Raw genomic sequence first — 18,730 nt, forward strand, 5'->3', positions numbered from 1 at the left:
CACCCATGAAACTGGTACTGAACCAAAAAACTAATTTGAATACTGGTTCTGTGATGTTAATAATCATGGATAAATCTCTTATCTTTAGGACTCAATTTCCTCATGTGTAAAAATGGGCATTACTCTAGGAAAATGATGCAGGCCTTTTCCAAGATTGTATATCTTTATGGATCAGATAACAAAATGGGTGGTCTTAGCAGAATTTTTTTTTAAAAAAAGGAATGTCTCATTGTCATGAAAACTATGGGTAAGTACCATAGAGTCTAGGTATCCCAGTTCCTCCTCCTTCTTGGCAGCATTTATTCTCATGTGTTCGGGTATCTTATAGTCCGCAGCTGTCTTCAGATTAAAGTCTCCCATAAATACCTGGGCCTCTCTGATGGCCTGAACATCTTTGGGATCTTCATAGTCATCATCAGGTTTACTTTTGTACCTATCAGAAAAACCGAAAACACAGCCATAAACAGAAAAATAAACTCTAACTTTTCTACTTTATCCTAGGTATAGAATCAAATTCAATCATAAAGCAAAAGCATAATTCTGAGTCTGTGGTGCAATTTCAGATTAAAAAAAAAAAACTTACAGTTCCTCCCATTCTTTTTTTCTTTGCTGAATCTTCATTTGGGCCCTTTCAGCTTTTAATATAAGTTTCCTTGTTTTCTCAATTTGATTTTCCACCATAATTTCACTTAGGGTTTTAGGCCGAAATTTCTTCCCTTTCTCTATGACTGATTCTTCTGGCACACTAATACTTCCACCTATACAGAGAGCCAACAATTGTTTTCAATCTTTACGGAATATCAAGCAAAACTCAAATATTGTTTTCAATCTGCCACATTTTAAAAATCCAAGAATATACCGAATCCATAGTTATGGTATATATTAAGCAATTAATATGAATTAAACCCCACCATAAGTACTTTTGGAGAAGGCAATGGCACCCCACTCCAGTACTCTTGCCTGGAAAATCCCATGGATGGAGGAGCCTGGTGTGCTGCAGTCCATGGGGTCGCTGAGGGTAGGACACGACTGAGCGACTTCCCTTTCACTTTTCACTTTCATGCATTGGAGAAGGAAATGGCAACCCACTCTAGTGTTCTTGCCTGGAGAATCCCAGGGACAGGGGAGCCTGGTGGGTTGCCGTCTATGGGGTCGTACAGAGTCGGACACGACTGAAATGACTTAGCAATAAGTACTTTAGAACACCAAAATAAAGAGATATAAATCACAATTTTTACTCCTTAGAAATTTATTTTTTAAAAAACCAGTGACATAAGACATATATTAAAGAAGTAAAGAACATGATCATGAATAACAGACTACTGGTAGATATTGGGAAGCTGGGAAAGAGTTCTGTAACATGATGATGGAGGAAGAGAAAAGCAAGTGAGTCATATTTGATGTGTAATTTGAGGTGATATGTATCAACTGTAATGGTCTCCAGCCAATTTAAAAACTGGTCAGAAACGCACAAATCTAGAACTTAAAATTAATGGCTTTATCACAGACACGTGAAAAGATGTTCAACATTACTAGTCATCAGGGAGGGTGTTAGTCATTCAGCTTTGTCCAACTCTTTGCGACCCCATGGACTGTAGCCTGTCAGGCTTCTCTGTCTATGGGATTTTCCAGGCAATAATACTGGAGTATTATTTCATTTCCTCCTCCAGAGGATCTTCTCAACTCAGGGATTGAACCCAGGTCTCCTGCATTGCAGGCAGATTCTTTACCGTCTAAGTCACCAGGGAAGCCCAGTCATCAGGGAAATGCAAATCAAAAACACAATGAGATATCACCTTACACTTGTCAGAATGGCTATTATCAAAACGATGACAAATAACAAGTGTTGGTGAGGAGACAGAGAAAAAGGAACACTTGTATACTGTTGGTAGGAATGTAAGTTGGTGCAGGAGATTCCTCAAGAATTAAAAGCAGAACTACCATATGATGATCCAGGATTCCACTTTTGGGTATTTTTCCAAGGGAAAAAGTTCCACTAACACAAAAAGACATATACACCCTTATGTTCATTGCAGTATTATTTACAACAGCCAAGATATAGACGCAAACTAAGTGTTCATTGATAGGTGAATGGATAAAGAATATGAGGTATACACACACAATAGAACATTACTCAGTCATAAAAAAAGAATAAAATATTTCCATTTGTGACAACATGGATGACCTAGAGAGTGTTGCGCTGACCGAAATAAGAAAAACAAATACTGTATGATTTCTCTTATATGCGGAGCCTAAAAAATCAAAACAAATGAATAAACATAACAAAACAGAAATAGACTCATAATACAGAAAACAAATAGCTGGTTGCCAGAGAGGAAGGGGTCGAAAGAAGAAATAGGTGAGGGAGATTAAGAGGTGCAAACTTCCACTTACAAAATAAATGAGCCAGGGGGATGAAATGGACAGCACAGGAAACAGTCAATAGTATAGTAATAACTTTGTATGGTAAGAGATAATAACTAGACCTACCACGGTGATCATTTTGTGACGTATAGAAATATGGAATCACTATATTGTAACCTGGAACTAACACAGTTTTGTAGGTCAATTATACTTCAGTAACAATTAATTAAAATAATACTATTGGTTTTATCAATTATAAGTACCTACTAGAGGAATTATTCAATTTTTGTTCAAGCTACATAGAGATAACACTTTAGATATACATGAAAAATGTTAAATAATATGGATGGTTACCATTTTATTTCATATTTCAAATATATGGTACTGTGGAAAAATAAGTTAAATATGTCCTGGGTGGCCACAGAAAGATTTGATAATTAAAGTGCATTTCGTATATATAAAATAGATAACCAACAAAGACCTACTGCATAGCACAGGGTACTATCCTCAACCTTTGTAATAACCTACAAGGGAAAAGAATCTGATTAACGAATATATGTGTGTGTGTGTGTGTAAACAATCACTTTGCTGTATACCTGAAACTAACACAACACTGTAAATCAACTATACGTCAATAAAAAATAAAAGTATAATTTGATCTGGATCCCCCCAAAATGGTAGACTTCAGAGAGGAGAGGAGTGAATTGGTCCCTTCATTAGGAACCTGCATGTGGACGTTTCAGACATAATTAGGAAGCAGCAAGCAGGACAATAAGCTAAATGTGCCAATCAAGCAGTATGAGAAGACACTATTGGGGATAAAATAGAGATATGTCGCAGAAGGATTAAATATGTGATAAGGGTTTCAGAAGTTATCCTAGAAGCAGAAAGAAGCCATTAAATGTTTCTCAATGAAGAGAGTGAAACAGTAATAATGTCAGTACTGAATCATGGGCTCTAGCCTACATCTGGCCAGGCTGCAGTGCCCTTTACCCTTGATTAGGCTCTCCACATCTCTTCCCAGAATTCCTGTCTTGCTTCTTCTCACCCCTGTCACCCTGTGGGCAGTCACAGGAGGCAGGGATTAGAGATTTATTTTCACACCTGTATTCTCAGCTCATCATTCTGTTTATGTCCTTGGAAAAGAGTGTGAGATGTGTTCTAGCCCTACAATCTGGGGTGGGGCCCAGGAGTCTGGGAACATATACTTCCTAGGAAAACTAGCATCTGGGAAAATCCTAGATTTAAGAACAGTTGGACAAGGGAAGCAATAAATCAGTAGTACTTGGTGCTCTTATTCACCCTTAGTCACATGACTGGGAATCAAAAGGTTCTGCTCACAAAAAGATAATTCAATTTTGAAATTTTGATAAATATGGACTCAAAAGCCTTCTTGTCATTTATGTTACCTGTATCTCTCTGGCTATCCTTTCTTCCAGTTCCTTCTTTTTCAAACCTCTCAAATTTGCTTGGTCTTCTCTCTGATTGACTTGCCCGTTTGGTTTTGGAGTACTTAGAGGGTTTCACAAGCCTATAGGAGGATATCTTGTGATCACTCTGAATGGCATGAACTACAATAATATCGCTTTCCAATGAACCACGAAATCTGGGGGAAAATAAGTACTTGTAATGGTCACCATTTCAATCATGCTACACAATTATTACACTATAAAATAAGATCACAATGTACATACTGATAAACAATACCATTACATCATGTTGAGTCCAAAATTCAACCATGTATATACCAACAAGGATGTAGTGGAAGTTGAATAGCACTTAAAGTAGAATTTTCTCATGAAAATACTAAACATCTCATTATTAACAACATACCATGGTTTTGCCAGTATGTAGAAGAGTCAAAATTTTCAAACAGACTGCAGTTTATGGTAAGTGGATCATATTAAACTCTGAGGAAGTGCAATTCATTTTCCTATTATCTCATATAGTACATATACAAAATAATACATATTTCATATAGTTATGATAGATAATAGATGGGGAGATGATAAATGTATATCATATATTACCCTATTTTCTCTACAAAAACATTAAGCTCAGGAATTCATACTACTTTCTGGTTCACCCTCCTCTTATAGCCTACAGAGATTTATCTTTTAAAAGTTCCTCATCAATTTCATTGTTGCTATTTTTTGGCAGCAGTTCACATTTCCTCATCTTTTAACTTTAGGATTTAATTTAATTTATGTATGTAATCATTCCTTTAAAATCTCAGTTGCATCTAAGTTGATTTATAGATTCAACATAATGGTTACCTGACTTTAGAAAAAAGCATCACTACAATCTAGTGAGGAAAGGATGTACCTATCAGTAAACGATAGTAGGTCAACTGGATATCAATACAGAGACAAAAGACACTTGATCTCTCTTACAGCACCCACAAAAATTATCCAAGACAGAAAATGGCAAAACAGTAGAGCTTCTAGAAGAAAATGGAGGATTATTTCACAAACTGGAAAAAGGCCAAGAATCCTTAACCACCGTAAAAGCACTAACCATAAAAAGTTAGTTAGCCCTCTGCTCAGATTTGATCCCTGGCCAGAGAACTAAATCCCACATGCTGCAACTAAGATGTGGCACAGCCAAATAAAGGTTTTAAATGAGCAAAAGACTTGAACAAACATCTAATGAAAGAGAATATACAAATAACCAATAAGTATAGGAAATGGGAATGAAAAGTGTCACTCATCCAGGAAATGTCAATTTAAATCACACTGACACACTACTACAGAATAACTGAAATGCAAAGATCTGACACTGCCCAGTGATGGCAAGCATGAGTGTTACAGGTTGAACTGTGTCACCTAAAAAGAATATGTTGAAGTCCTAACCATCCCAGGTGGCTCAGAATATGACCTTATCTGAAAATAAAGTCTTGACAGAGGTAATCAAGTTAAAATGAGATCATTAGGATGGATCCTCATCCAACATGACTGGTATCCTTATAAAAAGAGGGAATTTGGACGAGCACAGAGGGAATTTATCTGAAGAGACAGAGAGAATTCCATATAAAGACAGAAGGTTTGGAGTGTTATATCAACAAGCAAACTGAAATAAGTGCTGAGCATGGGTCTAGGCATGGAGGCCTCAGTAGCTGCAGCATGTAAGTGCAGTAGTTGTGGGTCACAGCCCCCAGAGTGCTGACTCAGCAACAGTGGCACAGGGCTTAGTTGTCCCGCACCATGTGGGATCTTCCCGGATCAGCAATTGAACCTGTGTCCCCTGCATTGGCAGGCAGATTCTTTACCACTGAGCCACCAGGGAAGCCTGCTCATTGCAGCTGGAGAAAGCCTGTGCACAGTAATGAAGATCCAGCACAGCCACAAATAAATAAATCTAGGGGGAAAAAAGGTGCTTATGTCAACCAAAAGGCATATACACAAGAATGTTCGTAACAGCATTATTCCCTGTAGCCAAAAATAGAAACAACTCAAATATCCATCAGCAGTTAAATGGATGAATAAATTGTGGTATAACCATTGACTAGAATATTTCAAAGTAATGAAAACTGCTACCTGCATCAACATGGATAATCTTAGGCATGATACTGCATAAAAAAGCCAGATTCAAGAGAGTTCATACTTAAGCTTGCCATATATATGAAAGTTCACAGACACAACTAATCTATGGTGATAAACATTCGTCTCTGGAGAGTAAATACTGGGAGGAGGACACAAGGGAACTTTCTGGAGTGCTACAAATGTTCTTACTCTAGGTAGTGGATATTTGTGTTTACGTATCTACAAAAATGTATTGAGATTTATGCATTTATGTATGTAAATTATATCTAAAAAAGGCAGAAAGAAAAAAGCAGTCTTCTCTGGGAAGTCACATTAATGCATGAGAGGAATCAGATAGGAAGTTGTCATCTTTCATTACAAGTCCTTTGCCTCTATTTTATTTTTGATGCTCCCTGGGTGATTTAGTGGTAAAGAATCTGTCTTCAATGCAGGAGACGTAAGTTTGATCCCTGGGTTGGGAAGATCCCCTACAGAAGGGAATGGCAACCCCTTCCAGTATACTTGCCTGGGCCAGCGGACTATAGTCCATGGGGTTGCAAAGAGTTGGACTTGACTGAGCATGCATACATACATACTGTGTTAATTAAATATAAGATAAATAATTTGTCAAAAACCAAAAACAAATACATATGACATAATTTGGTTTGTAAAAATTTTGCAGATTTAAACGAGAAAGGAATGAGTTCAGGGAGATAGCAGCAGTGACGAGAGGATTACCAGAGTTTTAGGAATTAGTAGGTACTGTAGGAGACCGACTATTTGACCACTTCCATAAAACCACTGGAAACTACTTTATTCAAATATCTGTTCATAAACATCTTGACTTGAAGGAAATATGGATCCTACCTATTCTGTAGCTTCTTTAGACCAAGCTGATGTTTCTCCTTTTCCCAAGCCAATTCCTTTTCCACTCGTTGAATTTTATTAGCTGTTTTCCTGCCAATCTCAGCACGAATTTTGGAATCTAGATCAAAATCCTGCAGATAAGTAGACTTGTTCACCAAAATGGGTACTTTTACCAATGGCCTTTAGCAATCCTATTTCATACATAAATATAGATATTTAAGGCTTGTCCTCCATTCCATGCCACATCATAACTCTCTCCTACATATCATAAACTCTCTGATTCTAGAAACCACAGACTTTGATTTTACTGTCACAAAATATGGAGAAAGGTTCTCAGAAATAATTAACAATGATGAAAACAGAGTTACATATTGAAAGTTTAGTCCCACAATAAAAAGCAATGAATGTTAACAGAACATTTGCAGAGTGTTCCAAGTTTAAAAAAAAAAAAAAAAAGAACTCCCTCTACCCCAAAGCAGCTATTACACAACTAGCTGTGCACAGGGCAGAAGTTCATGGCACATGTTCATCAGCTGAACCTCCCCTCCCACGTGACCCCACCTAGGAAAGGCCGTAATGTCTTTGGTGACTTGCTGATAAAACCAAGTCAGGCTTGAATATTCTTCACCAAAGGGGCCATTTCCCCCATGAGGATACTTAGGGACCTCATGTTTCTTTACTTCACTCCTGGAAAAATAACAGGGCCCTCATTCACACTAAATTGCAAGTAATTATTTTTTCCAGATGTGTTGGTGCTTCTAGTAATGATGTATGTAAAATGCTCAGCCACAGAACTTGCCCCAGTTGTTCTTTGGATTAAGTCACCCATATTCTGCAAGTGTCAATTCTTTTATTAGTACAATAACAAACATCTCTTAACCATTAGGTTGGTCTTTTCACCAATATGAGTTTATCAATGTGATTTCACCAATTTTTTTTTTTTTTTTAATGAAATTGGCTAAGTGCTTCTAGAATTATAGGACTGGGTAATCCATGGGTATAGTCAAGAAAATAAATCCTGAGCTTTTATTTGATTAGGTTCTTGATAGTAATTTCATTTAAGATAACAAAAATGGGGAAAAATATTACTAGCAGGTATAAGTGGTTGTCCCATTTGGGTCACACCGAGAAGCTTTTTTGGGCTTCCCTGGTGCCTCAGAAGGGGTTGTCAATAAGGCACAAGAGAAAAATTTAATAAAAAATCAGCTTAATTTGGTGACTGTCCCCATAGCTGCAAATATTTTTTAGCAACTTTGTGGATGAACCAGTTTTTATCTTTCCAATAGAGCTGGTGAATTATACAAAAGAAATCACAGAGAATCAAATTACATCGTATGTGCCTATGCAACAGATAACTTGGTTAGGTATGATAATGATTGATAACCAGATTCAAATTTATATTTATCTTATTACCAAAAGCATATGAAATAGCTAAATCCAGAAGTAAACTTTGTACAAAGAGACTTATCTACATCCAAACCAACTTGTGTGACAAGTTCTACAGTAGTTTAGCTGTCAAAACACTGACCGGCCAGGCAAGGGAAATTTAAAGATGGGTTTAAGTGTTCCTGCTTGGTCAAATAGCAGTCTCAATTCAGAAACAACATATGTTAAAATTAAAATCAAATTTATTTGAGGCTTACTGTCCGTTTAAACTGCATATGTTTGGGTAATTCTTCATTCATCTGTAGTAGTTTCTGTAATTGATTCCTTAAAGCTTTGATCTGTTCTCTCTTTCCAGCCTTGATTTCTTCTACTTCTTTCATTAACTTGTCATGTTCTCTTTTTCTTCTGGCATTCTCAATACTGAAAATAGAAATTTTAAAAGATAACATACCTTTAATATAGAAATAGCAAAAAGAAAACTAGTACTTAATAATTTGGAAACTCATTCAGCTTGGTCAACTTTGTTAAAATGTTGATGTAGTTTGCAAAAACCCAGACCTAGTATGTATTGATCAAAAATTCCCATACCTGTAGGCTTTAGGATCTTCAATATCTTCTGGAATTGGCTCTGTTTCTATTCCAAACTGTAGGAGAAGGAATGAAAGGTTAGCCCCTTTAAATCATATATTTCCCTTAAAAGACTTAGTAAGTAGTAAATCGAGGGGTTTTCTCTTCTAACAGTTGGAGGCCTAGAAAGTACTTTCACAAAAAAATAAACTAGGGAAAAAACTTATATTTGTTTTTACTTCAGTTAAAGGGGTAAATAGAAAAACAAACCCAATCCCAAGTATGCAAAATGCTAATATTATCACATTCCCCTTCCAAACAGGAATTATTGATATTCATGTGTTACTAACAAAAATACAGCAAAAGAAATCCTCAAGGTCATTTATTTTCAAATACTTCTTTTTAAAGCATATGCCTTTCATACATGTTTTGAGTTTCTTCAAAATACCTCATGCGTATACAGTGAAAAACTTCAAATACATATATTTTAAAATTTTTAAGTGTTTCACTTGACCTTATCGAAAACATTCAGTGGGAAATACACAGAATAATATAATACCTCTCCTTGAGAAGGATATGAAATCAGAAGTATGCCTCTCCTTTAGAAAGGAAGCTTAAATTAAGAAGTACTATGAAGTAAATCACTTGAAAGTACTTTGTTTTAAAAATACAGGTTCTGTGCCGAAAAATGTCTTAGGTTGTTGAAAAGGATTTATGACCCAATGAATGAAACAAAAAGTCCTAGTTTTCTAGCTAACCTGTTCTTAAGTAAAATTGAACTTATTTTCTTCTCTTTCATACCACATAGGTCTTTGTTTTGCTGTCATTTGTTGTAAAGAAATAATGATTCTCTTTTGATCAAGTTGGTTTTTAAGTGCTAGTCTTGATACACATAAAATATAAATGTACATTTATGTAAGACAAGATCTATAACTTTCATAAAGTGAAGTCACAAGGTCACGACTAATGTCAGAGACAAGAGATGGCTAATACATTTTAGTTACTATTAATCACTTAGGACAGAACTTGACTGAACTTTGTTTTTTTATTTCTCGGAGCTAAGCCCCTTGCTTCTCCAATATCAGTTGCAATTTGCAAGACGATACTAATAACAGCCAACCATCCCCTGTTTACAGCAAATAAGTTAAACAGATGTGCTTCCAAAGAGTTCCAAAACACCTGCTAATTGTTCTTAATCCTGACTGCACTCTAGAACTGTTGGGGCTGGGGAAGAGGCAAGTTTTAAAAAATACAGATGGTCTTATGATGGTCAACTTAATGACTATTTGACTTAACAATGGTGCAAAAGCAATATGCATTTTGTAGAAAGCATACTTCAAGTTTGGAATTTTGACCTTTTCCTGGCAAAGGACATGCAGTAGATCCTCCTTCACAATGCTGGCGGCTGCTGCAGCCACCCAACCACAAGGGTAAACAACTGGTACCCTCACCACTGGCTGTACCCACAAAACCACTATATTCACTTCAGTACAGCATTCAACAAATTATATGATACAGTCAACACTTTATTATAAAATAGGCTTCATGGTAGATGATTTTGCCCAACCGTACACCAATGTAAGTGTTCTAAGCACATTTAAGTTAGGCTAGGCTAAGCTGTGATATTAAGTAGCTTAGATGTATTAAATGCATTTTCAACCTAAGATATTTTCAATTTATGATGGGCTTATCAGGACACAACCCCATTGCATCATAGGTTGAAGAAGATCTGTACCAATGCCTGGGACTCACTTTCTGAGATTCTGACCCAATTCCTCTTGGGTGGGCTCAGGCATCGATACTTTTAAGAGCTCCCCAGTGATTCTAAAATATGTTAAGAAACTCAGACTGGTGCAGAGCTAAATTTTTTTACTTTGCATATTCAATTCTTTCTGATTTTGCCTTCTTAAAGGCTGCTTAAGCAACTTAAACACTAGTTGCAGTCATAAATAAAAGGAGACCATTATAAAAATGTGGAATGGATTTTTTCTATTCAGTACAGGTTTCCATGGAGAGTTGGTACTAAGTAGAAAAATAAAGATTTTCATCTTGTTCATCTATTTTGTCTTCTGGAAATTTTCTCTTCCTGAGCTGGATCTCTTTTGACAACAGTTCACTCTCCAAATTTTGCTGAAGTTAATAGAAATGAAAATTTACCTGCTCAAATCTTCCCTACTTTCTCTATATGTTCTTTTGAAGTGGGATACCTGTTAAACAGGAAGCTGATGTGTTCACAGGAGTTTTAACTTTGGTCGAATACAACTCATTCTTTACAAGCAATTCTAACAGTTATTAGTGATTTTAGCCAAAGGAATCACTTTGATAACAGAAAATTTAGGTCTTGTGATAGGGTAAAGGTATATAATTTGGGGATCCAAACCTTCAGTCTTCTTTACAAAGTCAGTAATGTATTCTTTTTAAGAATACAATAATTTGACTCTTTGATAACACTGTCACATTCTAATAGTAAAGATGATAATATTTTTACAACCCCTTTCAAAGGTACAAATTATGGTATACATCCCACATATGCCTCTTCAATAAGTGAATGAATAAATAGAAAGCAAAATATATCTGAAAAAAAACTGCATCCTGAAAACAAAACTTTGCAAAGTGATGGAGACAGAAGAATTAATAGTCTTTTTACTTGAGGGACTTCTATACCTTTAAATAATAAATCAAATAACTAAAGTAATAAAGTGAATTCAATATCTTTAGTATTTGATCATAGAGACACCAGAAAGGCCAAATTATAATACTGGTAGGAAGATTAGACTGTAAGGTATTTATATCCAAATTCATCTTTAAGTGAATGTGAACATTTTAACACCGAAACATTAAAACAAAGTTGCTGTTACTGTTATTAGTCAGTTACATACCCTGGGAGATGGCACTTTGGCTTTCACAACTTTCTTTAACTCAAACTCAGAAAAAATGTTGAAAACAAAGATATTACTATCTGCTCCAGCAGTCACCAAGAACCGGTCATCAAAGCTAGTAGAGATGGCATTAACACGTCCATAATTATTGTCATGCATATTGAAGTGCCAGTAGTCCTCCATGCTGGTCAATGAAGAATCATTCTTACTTAGGATATATACTCGAATTGCTCCATTTTCCATTCCACAAAACATCATTTCTTGGTTAATACTATGAAACACAAGCAAAGTACATTGTTTTTCACATTAATCTGAAAATGTTTAATTTTAAATTAATCAACAAATGGCTAAAGTTTTAACAACAAAGATGTTATGGAGTAAATTGTGTCCCCACAAAATTCAGATGCTGAAGCCCTAGAAAACTATGGCAGCTCTAGTAAATTAATACAAAAGGGTAGAAGGAGAAAAAGACAATTTGAAACCTGGAGCTATTATATTTTGGTTTAAAAGAATGATCGGCATATATGCTTAATTCTCAACTATTCAATTTGTGATTTCTCCAGAATCATTGTAACCTGGAACTTTTGCTATCTGACCACGCAGTAGCATCCTCCTAAGTAACAAAAAGAAAATTGATACAATTTAATTGTGCAATAAATTCTGACAGAATGTTTGATAGAAAGGTTGAAGTAGTTTCAGGATTAGCTTTGACTCTACTTTAGTCATTTGATTTAACTAAACATTGAGTATTCCTCCTTTTGGACAGATCTTTAGAAATGGTAATACTCATGATGGAAAAAAACAGATAATAACGGGATGCAGTTTTTTTTTTTAAGAATCCTGAAATTCTGGTCACCTGAAAGTGATAGTTGTGATGGGATTATCCTCTGTATCCTCAAGAAGACGGAAATCAAAAGGTTCATCTTTCCTTACTGTGTTCTCACTGCTTTTGTCATCTGGGGGGAATTCACAGTGATACAGAAAACCAGAATCATAGCCACCCTAGAAAAGAGCGAAACCACATAGAAGAGAGTACCTGAACATAAGACACATACGACCACAGGAGGCGTTTTTGATAATTTCAAATTTTAACACATACAACAGATGTCTTAAAACATATATTTTATATAATTTCTATGATTATAGATAAGTTTTATAAAGCATGTCTATTATTCATTTATATTCAGCCATACAATTATAAAAATAAAATACCTTACAATGATTTGTTCCCACTTAAAACACAAGAGAGATATCACTTCTGTCTACATACTGAATTCCATTTTATTTCAAGGATTATTCAGTATAAGTAGTACTTAACAATAGAGTTTTGTAGATCATGGTTTTCAGAGATTTCCAGTCTAGGACATTTTTTTTTTTTCTCCCTAGGGCAATTGCTAATCTTGAAAATGGCAGCTGAGAAATTAAGAAGCTGAGCAGAGCAATCTGTAGTCTCATGGGCTTAGAAAAAGGCAGAGAATTCCCAGGGTCCTCCAAGAAGGAGGAGCCATTGTAAACACATCTTCCACTGGCCTTTCTGTTGCAATCCCAAAGCACTGTATCCCACATGTATGAATAAACTAGAAATAGACTGGCCCTCACAGAAAGTAAAATTAATTTCAAGTCATCTCAATCACTGACTGGATGAAACTGACCTAGGATTTCTAGTTGCTTTCCAGAACTGAAAATAAATTTCCAGGCGATAATAGCAATATACAGTGACTCAAGTTGATGCTACAGTTTTTCATAAAGTCTAGCATTCAATTAAAAAGAAAGCAAAAAAGCAACTAAGTGTATTAACAAAGTCTTGACTGAAAATCAAGAGAAAAAAACAGAGCCAAGAAAAAAAATTATAAGAAATATTGATAGAGGTGTTTCCAAAATGGACTCCAAAATAACTACGATTAATATATTCAAGGACTTTAGAAGGCAGAAAAATTTACAAGTCAACTAGGATCTATGAAAAAGTAGATAATGGGAAAAATGAAAATTCTAGAACTGAAAAATAAAATGACAGAAATTAGAATTCAATAGATTGGTTTAAAAACAATTAGACACAGCCAAAGCCAGAGTTATGAAAGTTAAACAGGATCAGAAAAAAATAGACTAAGGCAGGAGAGAGAAAATAAAGATGCAAAAATTTTTAAAAAGGAGTGTAAGATCTGTATGAGGCATAATGATAAGGATTAATATACATAAAATTGGAATTCCACAAGACCAAAAATATGGACTAGAAACAGTCCATATTTAAATGTCTGAAACTTTTCTAAAACTGAATAAAAATGTGTTAAAGTACAAGAAATGCCAGTGACCCACAAGCAAGATATATGAAGAATTTATACCTTTTAACATGAATTTCATAAAACTCCTAGAAGAGCACATAGGCAAAACATTCTGTGACATAAATGATACCAATGTTTTCTTAGGTCAGTCTCCCAACACAATAGAAGTAAAAAAATAATAATAATAATAATGAAAACAAATGGAACCTAATCAGACTCACAAGCTTTTGCACAGCAAAGGAAACCATATAAAAAACAACAACAAAAAGTCAGTCTATGGAATAGGAGAAAATATTTGCAAACAATGTGACAAGACAGGGGCTTACTCTCCAAATATACAAACAGCTCATGCAACTTCACACAGAAAAACAAACAACCCAATCAAAAAATGGGCAGAATACTTTAATAGACATTTCTGCAAAGAAGACATATAGATGGCCAGCAGGCACATGAAAAGATGCTTAATATCACTAATTAGAGAAATAAAATTCAAAATTATAATGAAGACTAAAAATAGAACTGCTGTATGATTCAACATTCCCACTCTTGGGCGTATGTATATCCAGACAAAACCATAATTCAAAAAGATACATGCAACCTTATGCTCATAACAGCACTATTCATTAGCCAAAACATGGAAACAACCTAAATGTCCATTGACAGATGGATGGATAAAGAAGATGAAGTACATATGTGCAATAGAATGCTACTCAGCCATAAAAAAAAAAAATGAAATAATGCCATCTGCAGCAACATGGATGCAACTAGGGCTTATGATACTAAGTGAAGTTAACTCAAAAAGAGAAAAATAAATACCATACTATATCGCTAATATGTGGAGTCTAAAATATGACACAAATGAACCTGTCTACAAAACAGAAAGAGACTCATAGACATAGAGAACATACTTGTGGTTGCCAAGGGGATTGGGGTGGGAAGGGCGGAGAGTGTAGGATTAGCAGATGTAAACTATTATATATAGATGGATCAACAAACATGGTCCTACTTTATAGCCCAAGGAACTATATTCAATATCCTGTGATAAACCATAATAGCAAAAGAATTTTTTTTAAGGAATATCTATATGTATATAACCAAGTCATTTGGTTGTATAGCCAGAGATTGGCACAATATTGTAAAACTATACATCAAAAAAAAAAAAATAATAAAGAATTTACACATTTTAACACAAAATCTTCAAAGCAATGAGAAAGAAAGATGCATAAGGTTACAAATAAATAACAATAAAAAGATGCAGATGGTAGAATGGAAGACAAAAGATGATAAAAATATAGTTTTGAAAAGAAAATATACAGAAGAAATAAAAAACATTTAAAGGCAAAATAGGCACAATAAGGCAAAAAAAACCCCAAACTCATATATACATATATATGTATTTGTGTGTGTATATAAATAATCTGACAATGAGGTGTGGGGGAGGATACACAGCATTAAACACTAGCTCTCTAGAGCTAGTAAAAGAATAAATTTATGTGAAATTATGGGTTTCAAAGGTGGTGCTAGTGGTAAAGAACCCACCTGCCAAGGCAGGAGACATAAGAGACACAGGTTCAATCCCTGGTTTGGAAAGATGCCCTGGAGAAGGGAATAGCAACCCACTCTGGTATTATTGCCTGAAGAGTCCCATGAACAAAGGAACCTGGGGGGCTTTGGTACAGTTCAGTTCAGTCACTCAGTCATGTCTGATTCTGCAACCCATGGACTGTAGCACGTCAGGCTTCCTTGTCCATCACCAACTCCCAGAGCTTGCTCAAACTCATGTCCATCGAGTCAGTGATGCCATCCAATCATCTCATCCTCTGTCGTCCCCTTCTCCTCCCACCTCCAATCTTTCCCAGCATCAGGGTCTTTTCCAATGAGTCAGTTCTTTGCATCAGGTGGCCAAAGTATTGGAGTTTCAGCTTCAACATCAGTCCTTCCAATGAATATTCAGCACTAATTTCCTTCAGGATAGACAAGTTTCATCTCCTTGCAGCCTAAGGGACTCTCAAGAGTCTTCTATAACACCACAGTTCAAAAGCATCAATTCTTCAGTGCTCAGCTTTCTTTCTAGTCCAACTCTCATATTCATACATGACTACTGGAAAAACCATAGCTTTGACTAGATGGACCTTTGTTAGCAAATTAATGTCTCTGCTTTTTAAATATGCTGTCTAAGTTTCTCATAGCTTTTCTTCCAAGGAGCAAGCATCTTTTGATTTCATGGCTATGGTACACAGGACCACAAAGAGTCAGACAGGACTGAAGTAACTGAGCATGCATATTAAAATAAGGGTATATATTATGATCTTTAGAATCACCACTAAAAATAGTAAAAAAAAAAAAAAAAGTATAATAGAGCAGGAAAATTGGGGGGAGGGGAGGGGAGGAAACTACCTAATCATCTGATAGAAGGTGAAAAGGGGAACATATAACTGAAATTGATGTGATAAATAGAAATAAGAGGACAGTAGATTTAATCTAAAATATATTAGTCACTACATTAAATGTAAATGGACACAGCATTCTATTAAAATAAAGATTTTACTACAGGATTAAAAAGAAAAAGCCTAACTTTGTGCTGCTTACAAAAGATATACTTCAAAATAAGAATATGAAATGTAAAGGAAAAAGAAGAATCATCAACAGCTCTGAGTTTTGGCTTAGAAACTGGGTAGATGGTTGTTCCATTTACTGAGATGGAGATGGAGCAAATTTGCATAGAGTAAGTGTGATTTTTCAAGTTCTATTTTGGACATGTTCATTTTGAGGTGCCAAGTAGAGATGTCAAGTTGGATGTTCAAGGTTGAATATGAGAGGAGAGGTCAAGACTAGAGATAAACATGAGATTTTCTGACATATACTTGATATTTAAAGCCATGGGACTAGATGAAATCATCTAGCAAGAAGGAGGCTGCCCAAGAACTTGAACATCCTCAAGTTCTTCAAAGTTAAAAGCTAGTTCAACAAATAAGAAGCCAGCAAGAGAAGCTAAAAAGGAGAAGCCTGGCCAGGAGAAAGTGGTGTCATAGAAGCCAGGCCCCCCAGAAAAATGCTCTAAGAAAGACGGAAGGTCAACTCTATCACATGCTTCTGAGAGGCCAAATGGACAGAGAAGTGGCCACTGGGCTTTACAGTATGGAAATCTTTGATGATGTGAAAACGTGAAGATAAAAACCCAACTGAATGGGTTAAAGACCAAATAGGAGATGAAGAAATGAAGCCAATGATTACACACAACTCTTTCAAGAAGTTTTCCTATAAAGGAGCAATGGGTGAGAAGAAAGGATGTTAAAGAAAAAACTTTAAGTTGGTAAGTACTAGGAGCATGTTTATATGCTGTTGATAAGAAGTGAGTAAACAGAGAGAGATTGAAGATACAGGAGACCAGCTCATTTATTTCAGAAGTAAAACCTTTGAGAAAGTGAGAGGTGATGGGATCAAGAGGCCATTTGGAATAGTGTCCTTGGAAAGTTGTAACAGATGAGTCACCAATTGTTAACAGTAGCAGACAAACTTGTATGGATCCCCACAGAACCTGAGATCCAAGACAAGATAAGGAAATGCCATCTGATTGTTTTTATTTTCTCAGTGAAATGTGAGATGGGAATTCCCTGGCAGTCCAGAGGTTAGGACTCAGTGCTTTCACCGCCAGGGCCTGGGTTAAATTCCTGATAGCAGATCTAATATCCCGAAAGCCACACAGCGCAACCAGAAACAACAAAAGAGAAACAAAAAGAAAAGAAAACGTGAGGTAAGGTTATGACTAGAAATTGAGGGAAAGTGAAAATGACTGACGGGAGAAGAATTAGTGATCATTTGGAAAGTGGGAAAGTGGAACCAGCCTACAGTGTGAGCACTGTGAGATATGAGATCTGTGGTCATGGCTTCAAAACAGGGCTGGTTGTCTACAGCATCTGTGTGGTACAGGCACAGAGCTGGCAAGTGAGTCAAACAGGGTTAGTGTCACTGTCTCTGAACTATACCTTAACCTTGTTTGCTGGTGTAGTTTAATGGTTAAGAGCTTAGACCCAGACTGCCTGAGTCCAGCTCCTGTTCCACCTCTAATTATATGACTGCAAATAAGTTACCTAACCTCTCCCTGTCATGGTTTTTTCTTATGTAAAATGCAAATTATTAAGAGCACTTATTTTTTAAGGTGGTCACTTAGAATGGTGCCTGGTATAGAATAATCAGGTTTCCAGATTTTGCAAATAAAAAACAGAATGAACATAAAATGAACTTATCATGGTAGTCATTTTATAATACATGGAAGTCAAATCACTATGCTATGTACCTTAAATTATACAGTGCTGCATGTTAATTATATCTCAGTAAAACTAGGGAAAAAAAACTTTAAATCCAGGGTGCATGGGTAAATTTGAATTTCAGATAATCAGCAAGTTTATCTTTCGTATAAGCATGTCCCATGTAATATCTGGCAACCCTAAAGCTAATAAGCATTAAATATGTTTGTTAGATAATTAGTAATTTTGCATGTTTCAAGACACTAGGACTCTATTCTATTACAGTTGTTTCTGTACCTCTCTCCCTCATGATATGAGGAAGTTTCCAGAGGGCAGGACCATGTCCTATTTATCTCTTTACCCCTTGAACCTCACAAAACAGAATCCATCAATAATTGTTTTATAAAGCACAGAAAACAAAGGGTCAAGGTGCTAATACATGGAATCCTAAGGTGTCTTCATCACTACTTTCCATCCTTCTTGCTGCTTGCCTTCTTAAAAATTGCTATTAAAGATATATTTTGAAGAAATCCTGATGAGGAGTCGCATGAACTCTTATCACTCCTTACAACAACAGTCCTTAGCTAGGCAGTCCTCTGGCCTGGCCAAGGATCTGAGAC

The 18,730-nt window shown here is 35.8% G+C and overlaps 1 protein-coding gene across 1 annotated transcript in view; it reads right to left on the reverse strand.

Moving 5' to 3' along the window:
- Positions 1–624: 624 nt before the first annotated feature.
- CFAP44 (cilia and flagella associated protein 44) overlaps positions 625–18,730 on the reverse strand; it is an 81,555-nt gene continuing 63,449 nt past the window's right edge. The window contains exons 18-23 of the mRNA XM_044941875.2: positions 12,441–12,586; positions 11,585–11,855; positions 8,727–8,782; positions 8,396–8,558; positions 6,753–6,883; positions 625–758 (exon numbers count right to left, since the gene is read on the reverse strand). Coding sequence (XP_044797810.2) covers positions 746–758; positions 6,753–6,883; positions 8,396–8,558; positions 8,727–8,782; positions 11,585–11,855; positions 12,441–12,586 — 780 coding nt within the window. The 3' untranslated portion in view covers positions 625–745. The remainder of the gene's footprint in view (positions 759–6,752; positions 6,884–8,395; positions 8,559–8,726; positions 8,783–11,584; positions 11,856–12,440; positions 12,587–18,730) is intronic.

This window comes from Bubalus bubalis, chromosome 1 (assembly GCF_019923935.1).
Source record: "Bubalus bubalis isolate 160015118507 breed Murrah chromosome 1, NDDB_SH_1, whole genome shotgun sequence".
NCBI lineage: Eukaryota > Metazoa > Chordata > Mammalia > Artiodactyla > Bovidae > Bubalus > Bubalus bubalis.